The 25,379-nt window shown below is 45.8% G+C and overlaps 5 protein-coding genes across 5 annotated transcripts; 3 read left to right on the plus strand and 2 right to left on the minus strand.

Annotated features, from left to right (window-relative positions):
• Positions 1-303: 303 nt before the first annotated feature.
• CDV56_105199 (DUF1996 and WSC domain-containing protein) lies at positions 304-2,001 on the plus strand (the record flags this gene model as incomplete). The annotated part of the gene is made up of 3 exons (XM_026758818.1): positions 304-653; positions 714-1,266; positions 1,321-2,001. 3 exons carry the CDS (start codon positions 304-306, stop codon positions 1,999-2,001), a joined length of 1,584 nt encoding a protein of 527 aa, XP_026612723.1.
• Positions 2,002-6,364: 4,363 nt separating this feature from the next.
• Positions 6,365-6,793, plus strand: CDV56_105676 (uncharacterized protein; the record flags this gene model as incomplete). Its single annotated transcript, XM_026759295.1, has 1 exon — positions 6,365-6,793. One exon carries the CDS (start codon positions 6,365-6,367, stop codon positions 6,791-6,793), a length of 429 nt encoding a protein of 142 aa, XP_026612724.1.
• A 2,218-nt stretch (positions 6,794-9,011) lies between these two features.
• On the minus strand, positions 9,012-9,494 carry CDV56_105864 (cell wall cysteine-rich protein; the record flags this gene model as incomplete). Its single annotated transcript, XM_026759483.1, has 1 exon — positions 9,012-9,494. One exon carries the CDS (start codon positions 9,492-9,494, stop codon positions 9,012-9,014), a length of 483 nt encoding a protein of 160 aa, XP_026612725.1.
• Positions 9,495-16,989: 7,495 nt separating this feature from the next.
• On the minus strand, positions 16,990-17,358 carry CDV56_106385 (uncharacterized protein; the record flags this gene model as incomplete). The annotated part of the gene is made up of 1 exon (XM_026760004.1): positions 16,990-17,358. The coding sequence occupies one exon, from the start codon at positions 17,356-17,358 to the stop codon at positions 16,990-16,992; it is 369 nt and encodes a 122-aa protein (XP_026612726.1).
• Positions 17,359-17,847: 489 nt separating this feature from the next.
• Positions 17,848-18,306, plus strand: CDV56_106442 (ankyrin repeat domain-containing protein; the record flags this gene model as incomplete). Its single annotated transcript, XM_026760061.1, has 1 exon — positions 17,848-18,306. One exon carries the CDS (start codon positions 17,848-17,850, stop codon positions 18,304-18,306), a length of 459 nt encoding a protein of 152 aa, XP_026612727.1.
• Between the last annotated feature and the right edge of the window lie 7,073 nt (positions 18,307-25,379).

Here is a 25,379-nt window from a genome sequence, read left to right on the forward strand (position 1 = left end):
GATTGACATCTAACTTCCCTCGTCGAAGGAAACTGTCGAGCGAGCTTCATCTATCGTCAACAAATTGCGACCCGGAAATCACGATAGGGGATATTTGAAAATATATAAAACAGGACCCTCATCTTACATTCTTTCTTTTGCATTTAGTCGTTCCCCACAACCTTCCATTCACTTCTCTCATGAGTCTGGTTACTCACGAGTTCATTCATTTTTCCTCGCTGACATTCCTTACAGTACTACCCGCTGTGGCGGCCCCTTTCTTTTCACTGATTTCACGGTGTACTTCGACTGAATTATACGAAGATGCATTTCAAAGCTACAGCTATTCAGTTTGCTGCCCTTTCTGCAACAGCATTTGCCAAGGACTCTCGAACATTCGCTGTGAACCACTTCTATGGCCAGGGTCCGCTAACAATGGGCCGTATGGATCCCATCATCAGTCCCGGTACTGCATCCAGTCATGTGCACGCGATCCAGGGGGGGAGTAACTTCAATTTGACTATGGGTAACGATGTTCTGTTGGACTCACGTTGCACCTCTTCCCTCGTGGAGGCGGACAAGAGCAATTACTGGACTCCGACATTATACTTCCAAGATCCCACAAATGGAAGCTTCATCTCAGTTCCCATGTTTTACATGAATGTCTACTACTTGTGCGTAGCCTTTAAGTCCCGCATTTTTGAGAAATCAAGTTGCCGACTAATAAAGAACAGTTTCGAACCGACCGATGATGATATCAAAGCCTTCCCTGTCGGCCTCCGCATGGTCAGTGGGAACAATAGCCTTCGAACTCCCCCACCGGGCGGAGCTGCCAATGTCCTGGACACGAATGAAGGCGTCATTCAACCAGTTCAGTGGACATGCCCACGGACTTCCTATGATCCTCCCTCGTATCCTGCAGATTCCGATGGATTGCATGGTGTTGGGATTCAAGACCCGAATAATGCTGGGGCTGGGGCTGGCTTCCCGCATATGAACTGTGACGGATATGCATCCCCTCTGCGTGCTGATATTCACTTTCCTTCTTGTTACAACCCCGAGGCTGGCCTCGATGACTTCAAGAGCAATATGGTGTTCCCGAGCAGCAAAGGAACCACAGGGGGCAAAGCGAATTGTCCGACAGGATGGACTCACCTCCCCCATATCTTGTACGAAGTTTACTGGAACACCCCTTTGTTTGTGGACATGTGGGAGCAAGGGAATGGCACGCAACCCTTTATTTTGGCAAATGGCGACCGCACTGGGTACTCTCTTCACGGGGATTTTGTGGGTTTTTTATCCTGATGAGTCCTTGGTACTATAGCTAATAAGTTTATCTAGATCTCTGGCTGGGATGTGGACGTCTTGCAAAAGATTATTGATAACTGTGATGCCGGCGATTCGGGCATGGACAAGTGCGCCGACGCTGGCACAATCAACGACTCTTCCGACAGCTGCAACATCGCCAACCTGGTCCCCGAGAAGATTTCCGGTGTTCTCGAGAAGCTGCCAGGCAACAATCCCCCAACTGGATGGGGTCAAGGCGAGAGCGCATCCTCTAGTTCATCCGATCCAGAAAGTACCTCGACTGCCACCAGCATACTGTCTGCATCTCAGACCTTGTCTACCACACCTACTCAAGTCTCTACTACAGACAACAGTATCATCGGCTGGTCATATCTTGGCTGCTATTCCGACAATGAGTCTACTCGTGCGCTCACTGGGATCCAATTCGCGGATCTGGGCATTGGCAATGTGACTTCAACTGGCTGTATGGAGTATTGCGGAAATGCAGGCTTTAGCCTGGCAGGCACTGAGTACGCTGGACAATGCTTCTGTGGTGACAATATGGAAGGCAGCTCTAAGATCGCGGCAAACGAATGCGATATGAAATGCGAGGGTGACACCTCTCAGATTTGCGGTGGCAGCTTGGCATTGAGCGTGTTTGAGAAGGCTAAGAAGACTGCATCGAAGAGATCTCGCATGGACTTTCTTCAACATGTGCACGGCAAACATGTTTGATTTCAGTTTTGCGTGAGCGAGTATCTGGTATGTTAAATTACGCGTAGACTCAAATAGCACTCTAAAGTGGAGAAAGGAGTAAAAACGGACCAATCATACTTCTACACTGTAAGGTAGTGTTAATTGAGTGGAGCCTTCTCAGAGAGTCTGCGCCAGGAACACATTCTTCGTCTCCAGGATCCAAGCTATACACTGCCGGGAGCTATAAGTCCTCTAGGAGCGTGATTCCTACTCCCGGGAGCGAGCAGCATTGTTCCTGGGAACTTTGCCCTCATCCTTTCAGTCTATACAGGATGGATGATTTCATTTACCCCGACCCCTCGCAAAGCGATATGCAGGCTACAGCAACTATATATTGTTGAGGTTTCATCAGTCTTCAATACTGCTGAGGCTTCCTTGATAGATATCAGGTGACTGAGAGCTTCTGTTGCTCTCCGTCCTCCCTGAGACACGTTAGCTTTGTATGGTAATATGGACCTTTGGGAAGCGTGTAAAGCACGCTTCTACTCAGGGGTTATCTTAGACTTCTCAGACACCTTCAATATTACTCAATTGCAGGCTTGCGCCGTTCCCTCCAGATCCTATGTATACAGAATCCACCGCTGCTGATTATTGCATGTTTGCTCCTTGCAAGTAGTGTTGCGGCCTTGGTCTGGCTATTGTTGTGCTTCGGCCATGTTAAATAGCCTTGGGGAGATGTGCAGTACAATCCCCAAGAATCAGTCTTGTCCTGAATCTGATCCCATTGTTCCTTTCTCAATCACATCTGCTTCTTCTTACCTAGTTGATGGACCCTTGTCCAGTATACTGCCCTTTACACAGAGGTGCTCTCAATATCTTGGAGTGGGTTTGCTGAGGCGTGGATGATATGTAAAATGCCATCCTCGTCTGTGTCCGGGTACTCTGGAAGAATAAGATGCTCCTGGACTTCGTGAGTGACGGTAGCATCTTTGGTGCTACTACTAATTTTTGTCCATGGTGGATACTTCTGGAGCATACTTTTGCATACCCTGAAGAATTGTCGTAATACAGAATGGCAATTAATACATGGCAGCAACAGATTGCGAGTTATCAACAACACCCAGAAAGGAAAATTGTGTTACTGTGAAATCAAATACGGGCCTGAAAACATATTGATACCATTTACCATCTTGGAAACAACCTCGCCTGGTCGACTCATGATCTCACAAACTGAATTGACTCGCAGCAATGTCGACCAGAGCATAATGCAAGTTTCCTTTATGCTTTTTAAGCATGCATCAATTGGGAATCTAAAGTACCTTCGGCAATTGATATTGGGAAGTTCTATTTTGGGGCTACAGTGTATATTGTGGATTATTGTCGCTGTGCACAGCCAAACAAAAGCGATTTGGTATTGCTACTGAGCCGATAAGTTCAAGGAATTGGAGTAATAGATCGCAAATGAATATCTGATTGCTAGGAGGGCCTTTCTTAATTTTTTAAGTTGCCAACAATAAGTCACTGTGTCGCAAAAGCTATAAGATGACCTGAAAGTGGGATTAATTAACCCGTCTCCCCAGACTACATGTCCTCCCACATTTTACCCTCTTCTATTTCTGCACTTCCACTATGAATGAAAACCATCTTGAAGCCCTCCTCTCAGCTATTAACAACAGTTCCTTCACAAAATTCAATGCGCTGAGCCATGAACTTCTGAGCGAACTATACCGGAAGCTTCTCCCCGAACTTTCAAACTCGCATAGAGCACTAAACGCTCTTATTGCCCTGCAACAGTGTGCAGTAGTGCCACCTAAGCTTCAAAAAGGAAATTAATATCTTCTGTAGAACTCCTGTAACGTGCTTCTGAGTCAGTGGAGACTGTATAAAGATTTCAATCACACTATCATCCACCAACACGGTCTACACTCTGAACATTATCCTGATGTTATTTCTATGTCTTTACGTGACCGTCCAGAGCTTTTCAGGAAGCTACTCCTTCATGGGCTCATCTACCCAAGTTGCTTTAACAGCGCCGGACTTAGTCTTGTCTATCTTGCGGTTGGCAACAATCAAATCAATATTGCTTGTGAGCTAGTATCGATGATGACGCCGGAGCAAATCCTGACCCCGGCTTCTATCATCTCTGGGAATTGCCAAGAGACGATCTTCGAACTGGCGGTTAGGAATGAACAGATGTTCCATACCTGCTGGACACAGCTTGAGTCACTATTGGATCAGATGTTGTGGGGAACTCTCGACCAACGTCATCTTACCCATGTTTGCCGGTTTGCTACCTCTAACCTCGCAGATCGCATGCTATCTCGAGGGCTAGACTTGGCATCCATATTCAAAATTGATCCCTTACATGCTTGGACCGAAATTGCTCTATATCACCTAAGTCCAGAAGGTCTATTTGAATGGTTCTGCGCCAAGGACACTGCCTGCCGTGTATTAAAAACGCTCTAGACACACCACTACTTGCTGCAGCTCGACATGATCGAGCTGAGGCAACAAGCTGGCTCTTATTTCATAGCACTGATATGAGCGAGCAGTGGAGCTGTGCGTTTGACGCGGCTAGGCGTCAGACAGCAGGCAGCATCCGTATACTTCAGATGACCATGAAGCGTATATCATTGGGAGTTCCAGCATTTCCCGTCAACTGGGTTCAGGAACTTGTTTTTGAGGCCATTCAGGGTGCTTGCAATCATAGCAGAGAGAGTCAGCCCGGAAGTATTAATACAGCAGAGTGTTATGCTATCCAAAAAATTGGATGTGCAGCGCAATTCGCTGAAGATTCCCTTTTGTTCCCCAAGAGTATGTTGTCAATTGCAAGAGGCGCAAATCTATCCAGCCTGGTGGAATATCTACAGACGCTTAATGATGAGGCTCGAAGGATGCTAGCGCTTGGTCTTGACCTTTGTTGAGTTCTTTTTCTGCTATTCTCATTCTAGTTAAATATATCCCCCCTTCAAGCCTAGTGCCCCGAGGTTAGTCGCATAACCACCCAATTAGAATGTGTCTGTGTTGGACAATTAGCTACTGCCAGAATGACCTAATTCTATCCTATTATTCCCGGGGAATGACGAACCAATTGCTCTTACCGAGTTCCTGAGGCTTCCGATCTTTGACTATAGTATGGATTAAAAAGGAAACATAACAAACACCCCATGGCAATGGCTACGTACTTTATATGAGTGCTCGCGTTTCCCTTCGATCCGAAGCTGCTCCTAGCAAACCTCGTGTTTCCATATACTAGGCAATATATGTATAATACTTTGATTGATATGCGAGGAGGCGTGGTTATCTTATTCAGAGCCTATATAAACACTGACTTTATAAGTATAATCTAAGAACCTTTTTACACAAAATTAAGCTTAAATAAAAAAGTACTATCTTCTAATATGCATTTTATTTTAATTGCAGTGCTAGGTTTAAGAGTGACATCATCACTATAGTGCCCAAGGTACTTGCTAAGTTGGGGAGCCTTGGGAGGCTATCTTGGTAAATGAAAATGGACCCCTGAGGGATATTTTCACGTCGCTGACGATGGAGTGGCGTGATCGTATTTGTTGAAAGAATAATCCCTTACAAAATGCAATCCCAAAACAGCTGATACAGGGGGAGAAAGAAGAGGAAGAAGAAAACTGCCTCATCTATCTATACAGATCTGTTGCTTTCTCTACACTAATTTTCCCAAGAGCCAACACTTCTACTCGGATTCTGACGTGTACTCTCGAGCCCTGGGAGAAACAGGAAGAGGAAATGGAAAATGCCTCATCTAACTACCCATGCTATAAGCCTATAACCCCAGTAGGAATTGTGGAGGAGTATGTACTGAAATGAGGCTGTGGCACCATTATTGTACATATGTGTTGGTTTCTCTAAACCAATTCTGGCAAGAACCATCACTTCGCCCCCTGCTCTGACGTATGCTCTAGACCCTGGGACTAGCACGCACCTCCTGCCCAGGTTATGATTGGGGCGACACATTACCTAGTTTAGCATAGTGCTTGACACTCCAGGTTCCGCTTCCTGGGCCCAGCGTTACAGCGTACCAGAAAAGTTCGATGTCGATCATGCATAACTATTATTTATTTTCCAACTGTATACTAAACTCCGCTCACTGCTGTGTTCCAAACATTAAAAACCCTTAACCTCCACTACCACCCCCAACAATAGCAAGGATCCATTATTGGCTGATAGGTGGCAGTATACAAAAGGGCAAGGATCATTGCCTGGATCATAATAGTCTTATTAGTTTGTCTTAAGAATCTAAGGGCCAGAGATAGTACTTTCTTCGCCCCAATTGAGAATACCAAGTCCCTTACTACATTTAGATGGATATCTTGCGAAACCGGCTCCCAAGAAAGCCGCTCAGGAGGGCATCAGTGTCTTCGAGGCCATGAGCAAGTTGAAATCAGTACCTCAGGGATATGTCCACATCGCGGATGACGGAGTGGCACGAGCTTACGACGAGAACGAATCCGTTATCGACTATGTTCCCTTGACCAATGACCAGCTTAAGCAGCTGCTCGCGAACCTTCCAGAACCATGGAAGAAGGAAGCGGATCATTTGCACGCTGTATTTGATGACGTCGACGGACGTCAAGTTACGGATGAGAAACAGTTGCTTGACCCTCCTGCTGAGCTTCGAAATCCCATGCCTCGTCAGGCACCTCAGTCTAAGCGCGCCGCCGACCCTCTCCAACAGTCCGACTATTTCTGCAGAGGCCAACTCTGCAATGATGATCCAGCTTGCCAATTCATGGGCTGCAGAGGTTGTTATAGGGTGGATTTGACCTATCCAGAAGCACCGGGTCTTTGCTATTAGTGAAGCATACTTTCTGTTGCCCTCGCACCTTGCCACCTTCAGAGATAGGCTAGTGCTTCCCACAGTTGTTCCCTCATCTTATTCCTTCTTCATGAACGATAGTCTATACACATCCTAGATGGTACAGACCTATCTTCATTCTTCACTCATCTCTTTGCCGAAGCCTTCCTCAAGTTTAGTCAAAGCAGAGCCGTCGGATCTGCGCAACTGCCTAAATGACATTTATAAAAGGTGTACGCTGAATATTTAGATGTGAAGGTTCAATGTGTCAGATTGTCAAGATTAAAATAGGTTACATGAGAGACAATTATTCCCAGTCAACACCTTAGTGCCTGAGGCAGAAATTATTTGCTCACTGGTTACATACTCATAACCAAGCAAGTGCGCACTTCAGCTAAGCAGCTACCTGTGAATATGTTCACCTGTTCCCATGCTTTGTTTTCTAGATAGTTGACTCACCTACCAATGCTAAGTTATTTATTATACTTGACTGAGGTGTTGTGATTTCACATAATTCACCTAAGAATGATAGACGGAATGTATCAGAATCCTATGGATTTGGACATGATAATTCTAAATAAAAAAAAAAAAAGTTGGGTTTTAGTGATAAGATGAGCAGCAGATGTCCAATGAACCTGTTGGGAAGGTTATAGTACGCACATGTGACATATGGGCCTGAAGTGGTCATGCATTTTACAAGGAAACTAGTTCACAGAGTAGCTTAAAGTCTCTCTTATACCCCTTTTCAGGGCATGTGACCACTAGTCATCACATCACCATTTCCTCTCTGCATTAGCTCGAGTATCAGCTTCCCCTCACCACGCCTCTCAGAGAAGTCTTCACCACCTTTCAACTACGCTCTCTCTATTATACAATACAATCAAGAGTTTCATTATATCACACAGACAGATCACTTAAATCATGTCTTGCATAGTAAGAGTATTTCTGACAGCTTGCACTGTGCGATACTGACACTGCAATAGAAAGACGAAGAGGCATCGAAGGCCTGGCCATCCCTTAAACGCTCGCCATCGGGCAAAGGCTTCTCCCACCTTGCTAGCGACGGAGTGTACCGCCAGTTTAGCTCGAGTGGCGAGGTAGTAGATTATAAGCAATTATCCCCGGCGGAAATTACAATGATGCTGGAGTTCTTTGAAAAACATATGGACTCAGAGGCTTTTCAGAAGTCTAAGAAGAAATTTGACGGAGTGGATGGCAGAAATGTGACCGATTTGGAGCAACTGCTTCATCCAGGACCAGAAATTTGTCCAGTGAGATTTAGAGAGTGAAGACCACACAATTTTGCTGACTTCTATCTGCCTGTCTCGCCCTTGTTTCTATGTCTATTTAGTAGCCGACTAAGCCGGCTGCGTTATTTCAGTTAAAGACAATCCTCTCTGCTAGGACATGATTTAAACGCAATAAAGCTTGGCTTGCTAATTTGATCCTTCGCTGCAATGTAATAGAAACTTGGGCCTAAGTCAAAAATGTGCTGCTATATGTCAGACAACGTCTGTCAATCCTGCTTAAGATAGAGATCTTAAGGTACCCTTCATTTTCATTTCATTATTACTAAAAACCAGGTAGGGGTCGGCATGAACACATATTCATAAGATTTTGGAATATTCGCATTCGCATTCGCAAATTTCGTGTTGAAGTAGGTCCAAAGGTATAGAGGTATTATTCTCATCACTTGAAATTCAACCCCAATGCAGTCAGTCGTACAGGGCGAAAATGAAAAGTACTGTCGTGTTGATCTTGCGCTGTTTCTTTTTCCCTTTTTTATGCCACTCATCCCGAGCAATACCAACAAGCCACGTTATATTCCACTTCTCAGGAAGAGGGGTCAGAGGGGGGAGGGGAATTGGAAGAACGTATCCCTTTCGGGCTTAGGCCGACCAACCAGCGACATGGGTGGACCAATATGTATTTCATATCACTTCGACCTCAAAGCCATAACACACATCTGGCCATCAAAGTTCGTTCTGGGAGGACATTCGCTTATCATTAACGACACAAGTTCCCCTCTCCAGCCTCGCCCCGGGAGGACAAGATGGACTATCCTTCGATACACACTTTGCGCCATCGAACGAGGTATTTGGTGGGCATTGCGGCGGGTTTGTCGAGACGCAGGCGTGGCCGTTGAAGCTTGTCCCCGTGGGACAACCCGGCCGCTGCTGGTTTGCACAGTGCTCTCCGTCAAAGTTGTACCGGGCGGTCAGAGGTGGGTTTGGGAGGAGACGCATTCGGTGCCGTCGAAGATGGAGCCTGGCAGGCAGTTGGACGATTTGCCATATACGCACTTCTTTCCACTCAAACTCATTCCCGGTGTGCGGTCCGGTCTCACGCTGGTGACGTAGTTTGTGCCATCAAAGGAGGTGTTGGGTGGGACAAACATGGCCGTCCAAAAAGATATCCGCCGGACATTCCGGGCAGGAGTTAGCTCCTCTGTTGCTGCCATCGTAGGTGTAGTTTGGTGGGCAGCCTGGCTGGTGGGGGTAACGGCATGTTTGGCTGACGAGGGGGGTTCACTGCGGGGCTTGGTGAACATGCAATGCTGGCCGTTGAAGATGTTGATAGACGGGCGCCAGGGCCGATCGGAGGAGATGCAGTCGCTTCCCTTCATGGCCGTTCCAAAGGGAACAACGGCCCCTTCGTGGACACAAAGTCCCGGCCGTCGAAGCTCGTGTTGGGCGGGCATGACCGACGGTCGTTGCGAATGTAGACGTGACCGTTCAATGCGATGTCCAGGCGACACACAGGCAGGCTGGACGGGACATAGTCTTCGCCGTTGAAGTTCGTGATTTTTGGGAGATTGGCTCCGTCATCGGCGTGGAGCATTTGTCGTCGTCAAAACTGCTCCATGGTGGGCAGAGCTTGCCTGGCTGCGGTTTAAGGACGCAAATAGAACTGTCCCATGATCTAAAACTGCCATGGGCTTGCAATGAATTACCAGAATAGTACCAACTTGGTCTTCCTGAACACATGCTGTCTTTGCCATGTCTTTGAAATAAAGGAGCTTTCATTGGCGCTGATATCGCAAGTGAGAACTTTCAAACATCTTCGGCCAGAACTGAGCTACAGGCCGCATGGATAGGCTTCATCGAGCTTTAGATATCGCTAGGCAAGCTGGTATCTGATTGCTGCTAGTCTGACTCGAAGAGTCGTATTTGTCATGTTCAATCAATGTCACTCCGTGGCTGGGTCTGATTACATGTCATGGATGGGTATTCATCATCATCCAGGTGTCTTGCTCTGGTTTCCTTCTCGCTATCTATGGTGATTCAACATCACGCTCACATTTCGGTTTTTCTGGCTCCTGTTACCTGCAGGTGACCCAATACTAGCCCTTCATTTGGCTCTTGTTGGCTTGTCCTTGCTGTGATAATTCAACATTGTCTCTATAACTTGCAATGGACTTTGTTTGACTTTGCTTAATACTTTCAATCTCTCCGGTTTTTCCGGGATCACTTCGATTTAGCTATAGCTAGTACAAGAGCTATCACTACGTAGTTCACACATTAGACAAAATCAAAGCATCCCTGAAGTCCAACCAATGAAGCTTAAAAAGGCGTCCTCAAAGGCATAAAAATGATTAGTTGTGCGCATATCCATCCATATCAATTTTCATCCTCAAAAATGGAGGGCAGAAATGTCATCATTGCTGACTTTGCGTTACTTAATTAGGACCAGATCTTATGGCTCAGGGACTTGTCCACAAGGTGCCATCGAGCAGGACAGCCTGTTGTATGCTGGCTATGTATGCGTGGGAAGTGGGAATGGTCCGGAATCATCCTGCAGCATTCACAGACCCCTGTCTAGGCTCAAAAATGTTGACGTGGCATTACAGAGTTCAGCTTCGTGCCTCCCTTGCCTTGCGTATCACAATAGATTGCCCAATTCAAGCTAAGGAACAGTATCAGTTTATCGTTGACAGTTGAATATGCGGACAATGTCTCAACCAGGAAAGGTGTTCTGAATACAGTGTGTCTCCCGAAAAGTCGACGAAAACGAGCTTTTTTTTGTTAAAATCATCGGCGCAAAATAAGTCCAAAGTATCTGGACGATGAGTGACTTCAGCTGCATGTGTCGGCGCTCGGCGCCTAGAAGTGATTGGTGAACTTGCATTCAATGTGAGAGGTTCCTGTACCCCATCCCTCCAGATTCCACGACATTGTCGCACTATCGACAGTGGTGGAATGGTAGGAGTAAAACTGTATGTAAACGACCGACTCCCCCAGAAAAGTAAGACTATTCTATCTTTCAATGAAAGCGGCCCGAAGTTGATGCTCTGGTCAGTTGTGAGCTACCATTAGTACAGCACAAGCAAGGGGCATCGCCTGCTCGCCGGACCCCGGAAAGAACGATTTTACTGGGACTATCAAGGATTCCCCTATAAACTATAAGCGTGATTCGATGTCCGAGCCTTCTAGTGTGTCTGCCCTTATTTGGGCGGAGAATATCGCCCTTCTTTCCTTGCTTCATTCTGTGCCTAACTCCACTCCTGTCCAAGCGGTTCCTACCCCTCCTTCAAAAAATCCGCTGCCCGTGTACCCGCAGAGTTGCCTGACTAGTTATCCGCTGTCTTTTGAGAGAGAGAAAGTCCTGGTTGCTACGTTTGCGTTTCTCGCACAAACCGAAGATGATCCGAATCACATACCTGCTGTTTGTGTCGAACAAGATACGAGTTCTGCATCTCTGAATATCATCCTTGCTATCAACAAAACCAAGAAAGCTGATGGCATTGTCATTCTCAATGACTTGAAGCGTGGATTTGAGAATATATTTACAATTCTTAGAATGTCAGAGAGTACGTGTCCCGAAGAGGTGCATAACTACCTAGCTAAGCCAGAAAAGACAGGGAGGAACCCTCGAATATTGAAAAGAATGTCTTTGCTGCTATTGTATCAATGTGTTCCACCTGCATACTTCAGAGACTTCGATTGTTACCTAGCAAACGAAAGCCCAAGAAGAAGTCATTCAAAGCCATTTTGCAGGAAGTGATAGAACTTGTCAGAGGGATCGATTCTAGGAGACTCACAGAAATGAACTTGTCATCAGTCGCAAAACTCTTTGTAACAAGGTCGAGAGATATGGTGCGCCTGACTGATTCGTGGTCTCGACATTGTACGGCGACGCGGTTGATGGATTTGGTGGAGGGAATTAACCGGTTGCGACAAATCGAACGCGTCAACCCCTTGCTCGGCTTGATTCCTAACCGGATGCTTGATCCATCGGCAAAATCCACTATGATGAATATAATCGGCAAGGTGTCGAGATACCGGGAGCAGCTAGGCTGCTCTGTCGTACGTTGAGAAAGTTGGCCATAGCTCGGAAGATGAGGATAGTCCTCGTTGACCTTCCTCAGGCAGCTTTCCCTGCCCTTCCAGCCCGTGCGTTCTCTCGCGACCTTAGCTGCACATTATCGCGCATTGATCGGGCTTACGGCAAGCCGGAAAGACTTCGGCGGATATTCACTCTTCTGAAAACGACCGAGCAAGAAGCCACTGCCTGATTTATGGCGCAGCGGCAGAGGATCCTAGAAGAAGGCAAGATCCACGCTGAGGTCCAGCTGATCGCTTATTGTGAGCTGCAGATGCCAACACTGCCGCCATGAGTGATATGCTCCAGCAAAAAAGCCTGTTTGCTATGCAATCTCTTCATCCTGACGTACGGCAAGATCTATACACCTGGATCTCATGGGAGACTATATCCAGGCTGGCAACTCCCTGTTCTCCTGCCTTTGAACACAGCGAAAAAGAGTTTTAATAAGGCGCTTGAGGCCCACATAAGGCAGAGCCTGTCTACACTTTTCTCAAGACAGCAACAGACTACCTACCCATGTCCTAATGAGAGCACGTTACTTATGTTGCCAGTATCCGTGAGCACAAATTTGGCCACCTCATAATGCTAATTAGATGGGGCTGAAGTGCAGCCACCGTCCCATGGATCAGAAGAAGGGATTCGCCTGCTCCCGCTGACAAGTGAAGCATCCATGACATCAGAGAAGCAGACAATCGAATTGAAAACATCTGTACTTACAGCACATAAGACTACTGTTGCCGAGACAGATTCCCACCTGACACTTACTGGGTCCGAAAGAGCAAGATCTGAAACTATGAGCATCAAGGATTGTGACACGCGCAATCTGTCTCAAGGCCTCCCTTTCTATGGCACTGTCTCTTCTAATAGAGTATCCCCTTTCTACGTTGCGGGCTGTCTAGAAGTGCAGGTCAAGGTTGCTACTGGACTACAAAGCCTAGCTTACAGTATTGAGTGGCTGACGGATGATGAAGCCAGGGTAGTAAGGTAAGGGCAGCATTCTATCCCTCTGATTGATGCACAGGCATTGACGACTGAAATCTCCCTCCATGATCACAACTGCTTTCTCATTACGGCTAAAGGGGCAATAGCAAGGGTCAAGCTATCCTGTCACAGTTTTTAGTTTTACTATCACTGGCGTCATCTGAAGTTCTTTGATCAATGGGCATGGGACACCCATGGGAGCGAATATGAAGAATGAAAAAAATGCTAAGAAGTCATGCCTACACGGAGTGGGATTTTCATCCCAAGTAATGGGCTCATCAAAAAGATGTCTTTTAAGTGTCCGTAGCAAGAGACCACGCATAATGTTACAAGGAGGAAGGTGCAAATGAGATCCGAGCTGGATTCCATGGGTGTCCACTTAGCTACTGCTACAACAACAGAAGAAATCGGGAAAAAAAGGGGTACGTTCTGAACCTAGGATGGGAAATCTGGTATATACCACATGGAGGGTGGTGGTAACGCGGGGAGACGAAGCTGAGAATGCAGGCCGATATTCTACCTTTTATGAACACTGCATGTCATATGCTATTTGTTTAGGGAAGAATTTACTATACTTTATTTAGAAGCGTCTATATTCCAATCTTAAGGAAAGGAATGGCCTTACATAGATTACACAGTTTTGTTGAATGCCGGCAAGTGTATACAGAAGGCCGATAAGACAGCTCTACCACCATGATATCACTTGAATAAGAGACTACTAAATGCCTGAAAGGGATAAATTACCATACTCTTCACTAAATTCGTATTTAGTCTGTCATCAGATTTTGCATTGGGACAGTCAACCTGTCCATCCTTCCAGAAATCACTGGAAGCCAGGGTCTGGCTGTAGGGTAGACACATTCCACACTACATATGCTTGAAGCAAGTGATGCAAGCTGTCTATATCTTCAGTATCTCCATTAAACACATGTAGCAGCTCCACAATGCTGCAGATGTGCTCTTCAGAACAAGTAAAGCATGCCAATGCGATTATTAAACGTTGGAGGGCCGCTGCACTTAAGGATGACCAGCCTGATTTTAGAGCTAATTAGTAGAGGCGAGCATGACTTAGGAATATTTTGTTGCAAACTTCATCCGGGTGTATGTTGGATAGAGTATCATCGCAGGAAACACTGAGTTCGATGTCTCCCCATGAGAATAGCGGAAATTGTTGTTCCGAACTAGGAGGGTAATTCTGTGCCATGAAACTGCCTGAATATGGCCACATGACTATTCCTGATGATGACGTCTTCGCATAGCCAGCGACCGTTGCTAAGAATGGTTCAGGCATAAAAAAATCGCCTGTGTATACAAACTCATAGCAGAGCTTAAACATGAGCTCATCCATCCAACCCAGAAGCACAAAAGTATTCTTCTCTTTATTTTTAGACACCTTAATGGATTTCTTGATAGCTAGTGGAGATGCCTGAAGCGCTCCTGAATGAACAAAAAATAGTAAATCACCATCATCTATATAAATGGTCACCATGTCCGTATGCATAATGCTAGAAATAGGTCCTTTAGCATCTATTATTTTGATAAAGAGGCATAAGACTTACCTTTCCTAGGTTGCCCCCATTCCGCAGCGCGAAGAAGAAATTATTATTATGGTCTGGGCCTATGATCTAGGGAGATTGAATCGTCTTTTTAAAGGTTTAATACCATACTCACTACTATGAGGTGGTGTCCTGATGCTGAGTGACCCCGCGTAAATTCCAGCGTGGGTTGGGATCTGAGCACTATTAGACCTGAACTTAGAATGACTGCTTATCTCCAGAACACCTCTTCGAAAGGACCCCTGACAGCAAATTAATATTTGTTGGAATTGGCTAGATGTAATATCCTAGTTTCACAAGCCACGGTTGAGCCCCACTATTTTCCTTCTGGTAGATCAAGCCAAAGTGTGCTCCGGGGTCTTGAAGAGTCTCTTGGAGCGGAGGGATTGAAAGGTTTGGAAGGCACTTGCGTGATACTCAGTAGTTGCTATATTGACTCCTATAGCCTGTTACTTAATCACTAATGAACTAACCAACACAGGCTTGGCTTTAGTAGTAAAATTCGCCCCAAAGCAGCTGCTCATAAATGGCAGGTCCAGTCTATCCTTCAATGACCACGCAGCAATCCTAGCACATTGATGTGCTGTGCAGTCCTGCTGATGATTCCTTGATAAGTCGAGATGAAAATCTAGCCACTGATTTTCTCTAGATCGCCAGGTCCCACTTTGCCAGTAGATGGATTGCTAGCCTTGTGCGAAACCACATGGAAGCCAGCCTTTATTTCCATCTCATGTTCTCTCTTCACCCTCTCTAGCTTTCCGAACTTGTATATTATGGTCAAGCTTAATAAGACTGCTGTAGATACCCCGGTGACAACAACGGTTAAAACAGCCATTATTGACCATTCCCTATTTTGCGCCGTATACACATTGATGAAAGTGGTGAGTAACCTAGCTATTACATTTAAGAGGACTGGTCTATCAAATGATTAGCATTTAAATTAATAAGAGATACTAAGACTGACATAAACAACCGGTTTATAAGCCATATGTAATTCTCCTTTCACTCCTAGGTAAGCTAAGAAATCATTACTGAGCCCAGAACCATCAAAAAGCAAGCAATAGCAAGGAGGGGTGGATTCTGAATCATGCTGAGGATGGCTTTTCTGGTGCGGTTCATTTCCAGACCTTCCATGAGAAAGTCGGACTTCTGAAGAGAAGTAAATGTTCCCAGAATAACTAGATATCTAGCAAGTAGTGCCCAGTGCGCAGCACTAGCTAAGGTGTTATAGAACCATAGAATATAGTTAAGCTTGAGAAGCATGCGCACATAATGAGTCTTAATAACTGAAGCACTTTCAGCCTCGGGCAGGTTTCTTTCAAAATTATTAAATGGCTGTGTTTAACCTATACTGGCCTGTAATGAGCAATAGCGATAGAACCTGTACACAATTTCTGATCTTCTTATATGTTGCTGGATAGGTAGATAGTCATGACTCCAAAATAGGCGTGCAGCCTTCTTTATTGTGCGTGTTTCACCCAAGGTGACCTGTAATATTCTGCTATGGGTATGATATCATAATCTAGAGATTGCTTCTACCGGAAATTATTTAATTTCCTCTCCTTGCAAAAGACCTATATACTCTATTGACTCAGTTGATCATGCTTCTCAGAGTATACATAGCATGATCAAGGGTGTATTAAACAGACTCTAAAGAATCTATGACTGAGAAATAATGCATGGTCCCCCTCAAATATTCCTATGCCTTCATCCTGCCGTGGGGCCAGTATCATCCTTCCTAGGACTCGTCATTGAGCGATCCCACAGAGGACACTTACTGGACGCAGACACCACGGTCCCAGGCTAATGCGTAGGAAAGGATGCTAATCTTGATAAGTTGGCTGCCAGTGATCTATTTGAAGTGCCACTCACCTTTAGAAGGTCCGCTGCGGTTGCTCTCCCAGAGCACCCGGTGAAGTCCTCTGCAAGCAGTCCCATTATCCCATGAATTACAGATGTCTCATCTAGTCTTAATAGCGAGCAAGCTATCAAGCAAACAGCCTAAAGGTCCTTGCTCTTCTGCTGTCTCCTTAATTCCCTAATCAGGCTGCTTCTGACGTCGGCTATGAAGCCTGTCAATAACAGGTCATTTTCAATGCATATGTTTCGGATTGTACTGACCCAGTTTGACTACTCCGTCTTGGTTGATTAAGACTATGGAAAGTGTGATATTCCCATGGCAGATGCCAAGCACTTCATGCACGTACTTCAAAGCTTACAGGATCTAGGGATGTCAGCGTAGTTCCTCTCTGAAAGGACTGTCTGAAGTTTATATACCCCTTTTAAGATAGTTGCAATCTCCACCTCGCCCAAGCAAAATTTTGATGATGATTGTTAAATCTCCTCTAGCGAGATACCCCAGGTATCATAAAGGAAAAAGACGTTCTGTTTCGCAATGAATACCTCTTTCAAGTTGACCAGATTCAGATGAGATGTTTCTTTGAAGTCTCCAGCCTGTAGGTCCCTTTCTTCGATCCGTTCTTGGTACACGTAGGCCAAGTTGGAGCCTTCAGAAAACTTAATAGCACTGACAGGTCCCCAAGTCGGTGACAGGCCGACGAAGAAGCGGTTTAGCTGGTCGTAAGGGGACCCAGACTTCACGAAATCTGACTGAATGTCTAGAGTTTGGGGTAGTGTCATATGCCGCGGGACTCCTCGAACTGGCAATTCGATTGGAGATCCTAACTTAGGAGTCACTACCATTTTTCGCAGTATCACTGAGTTTCACGGAATTCACAAGAAATTGAAGGTTGTTCTTGACAGCATGATTAGACCCCGTACATCGCGCCTGTTTTTATCTAATGCTGGACGTGCCGCGCCGCTTTTGAGTCGTGTGGGGAGCCAAAAATGGCGTGGCACCCCGGGTCAAAGACCGCCCAAGTACCCATCGACCCTCTGATTCTGTTGATCACTACCAGTCTTGGAACATCCGAAGGCTCTTTATTCCCTGCCAAAGATCCGTGAACGTGATTCGCAGGATGTTTTTTAAATTGCCCCTTCGATGCCCAACACGGGAAATACATTTCAGCTCTAATGAAGAGAATCTCATGAACTACATGCTGTACTCGCCGGGAGTATCCGCTACTTTTAAGGTCCTCTCCCGCTTTCATCATTTTATTTTGAGCATATTCCTGCGGTTATATATATATGTGCAGCTACACATTGCAAGCATTCAGTACTGGAACTATCGCAATGAGCATCCCCCTCAACTACAAAACCGTTATCGATGGCGAATTCCGACGCTTGAAAAATATCGCGGAGATTAGGCTAAGCGATGATATCATGGCCTTTCTAAACAATGCGCATTCCTCAATGGAGTCAAAGGGCGCTTCAAATCCCCGAGGCCCCTACAAGAGGTCTCTCATTCACTACGCGGCCATGGGAGATTGCCCTGAGCTTCTTCGTCATCTCCTAAGAACTGGTGCTGCCAAAGACGATCGCGACCAAAACAAGCGTACCCCTCTCTCTTGGGCTGCAGAATATGGTGCCTTAGATTCTGTGAAGATTCTTTTGGAACACGGAGCGAAAATCAACTCCACGGATGATATGTATTCCACCCCCTTGTCGTGGTTAATTCATGCGGGTCCACATACGGATCAAGCAAAAGCGACTGAAGTCTACCTGAGGAAGAACGGCGCCGTTGGATCTTGAGGAAGATTGGAATGTCCTGATGGACTTTGTATGTAGATTCTGAGGCCGTGATCTATTGTGAGACTATTCTTACTCCATGCCAATAAACACGATGGATTGTGATTACACGAGTTGGTTTTCCTGATTCTCAATGTTCATTTTGATGCCAGGACTCGAGGAACTGCAATTTCTTTTTGACTCTCTTAGGGAACCTTAAGGGGAGTCATAGATCCTTTTCGATCCTTTTCCAAATTTGAGGGCATCAGCGCCAGTGTCGAGAACACGTAACACGTCCGGAGTTAATGGAGAAATTTTCTACCTATATTAGATTGTCTATCCGGCTTCAGACCTCAATCACAAAAACGGAATCCCAAAGCTGAATTCACTCGATAAGACTCTCAAGCATTCCAGCAGAGCCCTTTATGTAAGAATGAGCGGAATACGGCAAAGCCGTCGCGCTGTGGTGTATTACCAAAAGTGTTTCTCTGGTCCCAGAGGATTTTGCTTGATAAGGGTTGCCTGATATTGAACCGTTAAATACACTGCAGTTAGGTCTATTTTAGTGAAAAACCTGGAATTGGCACTGCTTAGAATCTATGAATTTGTCTGAAATGACAACCAGACCCGACAAGACTGTCTGAACTCTGAGGAACCCTTATAGGTCGATGATGCTCGACCATATGGTTTAAGTCAGTTTCTTCTTTTAGTTGAGTGTGGTCGCTCTCCATCATCAGTGTCACCAGGAGCGAATTCGAACCGTCGTTTCCCTGTATGAACGTCATATTTGGATATATAATCCTCCAAAGCAGCCTTGCTAATCCCCCCTGCCTTGGTCTCCAGCTCCCCTGGTTTTGATTTTGCTCTAATAAAGAGCAGTCATGTCTGCTGAACCTCAGTGACTAGATCTGCCATATTTGGAGAGATGACTTTTTCTTCATCGACAATGAGGAAATAATGGGCACGGGCGAGGTCGTTTAGGACGAGTCGCATTTCCATTTCTGCGTCAGTAAAAAACTTGTAGTACTCCCTTGAGTTGAACAGGTAGAAGACATTTGTGACATCTGACTGATACCACAATGGTAGTATCTCATGAATGGCGCTTTGATGGAGTGATATTAGGACTTTCCAAGATACTAGGGCTTTGCTATGCTCATCTTCAAAACCTGCAGCTAAAGGTACAGACTGCTGTACACTGTCCATAATCTGAGTAGAGGGCCCTGGATCTGGGTGCAGTTCAAGTTCTATTAGGCTTGTCGCTATTGAATCACCTTTTTCAACGGAGTCAGTATGAAGATCTGTATTATCTGCCAATGCTTGCGGTTCTTCTGGTAACAAGGCCCCAGGCGTAATAGCTCCTTCCGGAGCTTCCTCAGCAAATATGAGTTTATTAGAGGCTCCGGAGGCGTTGTGATCCAAGAGAGATCTAAGATGTTGTCGGCCGAAAAAATAGCAGAAGATGTCTCTTATGATGGCAAATGAGCTCGGATAAAGGAAAATCTCTCCCTCATCAAAAACCATATGTCAAAGAAAGAAGAACGACCGGTCATTTATGTACTCATCTTTGAGTGGTCATCCAGCTCGGAAACTTGACTTTCAGCTATCTGTTTTCACAGAGAGCTCAGGGATTTTCTGATCTGACTGATGGGATCTAGGCCCGTCGCTGAAGATATGTAGAAACCGTTTTGACATATACAAGGTTTTCCGTGCAAGATCATTGTGAGAAGGACCTGCGAGCGTTTTAAAGGTATAATGAAAAGCCAGCAAAACTGAGTCGACTGCAGTAGAAACATTCCTTAGAATTATAAAACCCAATCTGCTAGCCGACTTAGCAAGCTTAGGCTCTCCCCGTAATTCAAATAAAGGCTGAACGTTCTTTACTTTTCTTGTTCTCCCCGTCCGAGGATTAATGAAGTGTTGAAAGGCTGTCAGCCATAATTATAGCAAGCTAACTAATGCTATGGCTCTTTCTGCTTCATCTGGTGGCACTATACCATTGATAGGGACAGTCTCGTACTCGCTGTTGGTTAATTGGACGTTATAAGCCTGGGTACCTCCGTCCCAACAGTATAGAGCCGCGCTATAAATTAATGTTTTAGGGCCTACAGAAAATAGGTCCCTCATAGCCTTGGAGGGCCCGGAGAAGCATTTCGCGTCATTAAAGAAGAGCGTCAGGGACAGGACCCTGCTAGGAATTTCAAACAGGACCTGCAGTACTCTATCCTGCTTATCCACATCTGAAATATCCGGGAAGAGCATGCCGTCGTTAATTAGACGCATAATATCTGAGCGGTCCTGGGTGGAGTATTTCAGCATCTTCCCTTTAATGAGTTCTACTAACAGCGTATTGGCCTCACCTGCTCTACCGGGCAATAGGAGTGACCAAATACGAATGATCTCCCACAGGTAGTGAACCATTACCTGCATTTCATTCAGCAGGATTCCAGTCAAAGTAACAAATGGAAGAGGCCGGGAAGATGGCTAACCTCATCGCACCAAGGGGACACAACATGCTCTAGCTTGCGAAAAGTAAATGTTCTCCAAAGCCCAGGAAATTGAATCAGAGCCATGAACGATTCCTGTAACTCGGGGGTCTGAGCGACTCTTTGGACATATTGGAAATCCGAATTAGAAGGCAGTCTGCTGCGCTAGAAAGTTAACTTTATTCCAGAAAATTCACGTAGAAGGGTTCCAAAAATCTCTATATTAGATACTCCGTCAACACAGGAGAAACTTTCAGTGATTTCGGTGCGTAAAATGACAGGAAGACCTTCAGAGTAGCAACCAGGACTGGGACTCAAGCTAGCATGAGAGGACATACTGTCAACATATAATTTTACTACTACCCACCTTTGGCCCGGTGGTAGTACGCGCCTAGCCGCCTCCAGGAGATCTCGCCCTCGTAAACACGCAAGGACGACGGCGTCCTCCAGAGAAAGATGTGGTGGATCGATTGCATTAAGCAGTGTGGCAGCATTTATGCCTGATTTCTCCAAACCCTTATTGAGCGTATTCATATCAATGAGGGCGGTGATATGGTGCTCTGGATCGAGCAGAGAGCATTGGCCTCCCATCAAAGCTCTCTTGAACCTTAGCATGTTCTTCTTCCGATATTCTCCAGATAGGTGTCGGAGTTTTATCTTGGCAAAGCCACATAGGTAGTTTGTGAGACTATTGGCCGGGCTTCCTCCTTCTGAGGCATCTGTATTGGACTGCATTACTCATAATCACAGCATGTGACGAGTGGTAAAAGACAAAGAGGGGAGATGGCTGGCTTAAATATCCTCTCCTCACTTTTTTTTAGTCTCGGTGACCATATTTATCTAGTTTCACCTGGTCTCACCCTTCAGATATTATCAAATATATTCATTCCTTTACAGAACGCCATTGCTACATATAATCTAATGATTTTACGGACAAGCGACCCCGTCCAATACCCTGTTCCCCACCCTCTCTATTTACCTCTTTCCTCTTTTACTCCTCGGTCGGCCTAAAATTTTCGACTTCCTTCTATCATCCGTGGAGTGCATGGTGCATAACGTACGGCGTTGTAATAATGAGGTATGAGGCTCCATGTCTCATTATCGGGGTTGGCTTGAAGAAGAAAATCATGCTAGGAAATTTAGATTTAGTGATCACCGCAAGTCTTTTTAATAGAAGGGAGATCTACCTGCAGTAGAAGTTTGCAGGAAGCAGTATGTGCCTCCTCAATGAATCCCTTTGCCTGGTTTGAAACATTTTGTGGATTGTAGAGATGTGTTCTTTTATCTTCCAGGATTGTCGCCAGCTCCTTCAGATGGACCACAAACAGCTCGATACTCTTGATGTCGTCTCTTCTGCCTTTAAGACTTTGGTGTTCCAGCAGACTTCTTCCAATGTTAGCTACCTGTGGTGTGAGCAAAAAATGGAAAAGGAGAAAGGTGGCAGACACACCAATCTTAATGCAACTGTTTTCGGAGAGCAAAATGTGCTTGAGGTCCAGGTTTCCATGACTTACCTGAAGAACCTTATGGATATAGTCTAGTCCTTTCAGAATGCTTCTACAAACTGTTGCAATGTCTGCTTTACTGAATTGGACATAAGGTGTGGCGCATGTGACCACCAGGTCTACTGTGAACCCTTGGAACGGATAGACAAGGAAGTAATAGCCCTGATCGAAAAATACTTCTTGTAAATTGACCAAATACTGATCATCGGTGGCTCTCAGATTTCTGGATTAATGCTGCGCCCCCGCCATTATTTTTGTGACCACCACCCTTGATTTATAACCAGCGCAATTTTCCAGGCCTAAACGGCCTATACTAGCCTGGTTCACCTCCCATGTCATGAGATATTTCCTGGAGGGGTGTTCCCGCTTCAGGAAATCATTGTTCTTGATGGGCTCTGGCGCAGACTGATTTTGTGTGTGACGGTAGGGTTTAGTAATCTTGTTGGCCTTTTCTTGTCCGGTAGAACCCTGAAGCTGCGTCAATCGGGCTTTGCTGGCGTGCAGGGAGGACAGCTTTTCCTCTAATATGTTTTGTAAGGTGCCTTTAGCATCTCCTGGACAAGAGGCTTTCTGAAGTTCGTGTGGCAAGCGGGTGGACCGTTTCTCACGTTGATCCATTGTCTGAACTAAAGGAGCGGATGATTTTAGATGAACGAAAGAGCATATACAACGGCTGTAGAAGGAAATAACAGGATGAGAAGATATAGGGAGCCCATACTCTAATTTTAAGGCTGCTTCGCATGAAAATACCTGGAGCTGTGATTTCGCGAAATATTTAGTGGGTCTGACAGAAAGCAAATGGTCTGGCGTAAAGTACGAAAGCTGTCTCTACTCACCTGAAACCAAGCAAGTGTACTAGGCTGGACCTCAGGATATGTTCAATTTAACAAGCGTCCCTGCAACTGTGAACTATGCCTCCGAGAGCGTTCTCTTCACAAAATGATTTAAACAACAAGAATCATTCTATTGGATGTGTGAACTGTGTTTAAGGAGAACAGGGGCAGTATTTGTGAGTTCTCACAATCCAACTGAAGAGCAGAGCATAGTAGGCTGTTATGTGCGAGACCATGACGAAATGCACGTTTCTGTGGGCTCCGAGGGTTCCCGGTCAGCAACTGCTCGAGAGTATTAGAAACGATGGGCAAGCCATCAATGACGATGCCTTGTAAGTGTCTTTGCACTTGGTATAAACAGAAGCTCCGCGCGGACCCATGCATCCAGCTGGAGTCAATCCTCCCTACGGAGTGAGGGTCCCGTTTGGAACAGAAGCTCCGCGCGGACCAATGTATCCAGCTGGAGTCAATGTTTGACACCATATTGGTCTTGCACCTCCTACGGACGCCAGTTGGCGGTCCTCTGCCTGTGCCGGTCGTACGACCGCGATCTTTCGATCATATAGGTCGGAAGCACTAGGTCGCGTGCTCCTGGTCATACATCTCAATGCCTACGCATCTGTCTTACTCCCGTGGTCGTCGGCATCTGACCCTAGCCCTTCGCTCTAGACCCTCGAGGTGTTCAGACCCGAAACCGAAACCTATGGCCGTTCTTGACCTAGAACCTAAGGCGGGTATCTAGAGAAGACTCGGACTCTCGTCCCATGCGCTTCTATCATTGGCAGATTGGGCATGAGACAAATGTTCTAGAACGCATTCAGACGGATGATGGATAGCTCTTATCTGGCATTCTCTCTCGATGGGAACCTGACGTGCCTGATTCCCTCTCAAGTGATTCTCACAAGAAGGCCTTCCTCTTGTTGGATGCCTTCTGAGCCAGTCTCCCCATGTCAGATCCCTTCATATGAGGACATAGCCATGAGCATCTAATCATGAATGACCTTATGTGGCATACTACATAGAAAGGTCTAGATATTCCGTAGGTCAAGATAAGAAATGTCTCTCAGGCGGTCAACTGCTCTGAGAGGTTTCGCTCATGGCGCTATAACTCATGTTTGTGCAAGCCTCTTAAGTTGCGCCATATATTCGTATATCATACCTAGAAAGGAATTTGTCCCCTTGAATGCCATAGAACGGTAGCGCTTGGTAGGAGACAGTGGCTCGGATTCTGCCCGGTCCAGGACTCGGGAGACCGACATCAGAAGCTGGCCTGTCCCTGAGAAGCATCTGCTCAATACCAGGACAGGTCACCCACTCTAGTTGAGTGTTGGTTGCCACGCCATTTTTGGCGCGGCTTCCGCAGCCGACTTTATTGGTGTTGAAAGTTGATCTTCAGCCCCGCCCGTATCAAGATTTGAGCGGTTCCTGCGATTGCAGATCCTTTCCATATCTTCTTCGAAGAAACTCCAATATTGTTGGACGCTCGGCTTCTAGCCAAGCCTATATGTTAAAGATTATGATAGAGCAGCGGCAGGTATTTGGGATCGTCCTGTTGCCACCTGAATATATTTGCCCAACCGTTTGCAAGGTACGCAGTATACATAGACGTCCCTTCCCCAGTAAGCCGACTAGTGATAACAGGAAAGCCCCGAGTTGTATCGTATCGACATGAAGTTCAATGTGACTTGGACCTGCTGTTAATAAAGATCGTTATCACTACTATAAGAACGTGTGTACAAAGTAACTTTTGGCGACCCTAGTCCAAGCCTAGCTGTACTGTCTATACTTTGTCCTATGGCCCCTACGCAAGTCTATGGTCAATGTTACTTGAGGTTATTGAGAGAAACGGAAAGACAGTCGCTGCTATATATTGACTGGTTAACCGATAACTGGACTATACTATGTATACACGGTCGACTTCTCCGTCACTCTGTGGCTAAAATAATGATAAATAATCGCGGCTCTTCTCCTACGGCTGGAATTTGAGTTCATAGAACTCTACCCTCCGCTGCACGTACTTTTTCACGATACTCCTCATGCTATCTTGAATGGAATGCCGCGCGGAAACTTATCGACGTACTATGTCAGTCCAGTACGGCGAAAATATTGATCAAATCCCGTCGGAAGTAATACCTGTGATGAGGAGCGTGCCAATTTATTTCTCTAGCTCAGCTGACAGCTCGTCTTCCCAATTGACGTCCCCACTGTATACCGCGATAAGATCGTGTTGACCAACTGCTCCTGGGGCCTCTGATGGAGATCCCATCTTGTTATAG

The sequence above is a fragment of the Aspergillus thermomutatus genome (assembly GCF_002237265.1).
Source record: "Aspergillus thermomutatus strain HMR AF 39 chromosome Unknown NODE_159, whole genome shotgun sequence".
NCBI classification, from domain to species: Eukaryota; Fungi; Ascomycota; class Eurotiomycetes; order Eurotiales; family Aspergillaceae; genus Aspergillus; species Aspergillus thermomutatus.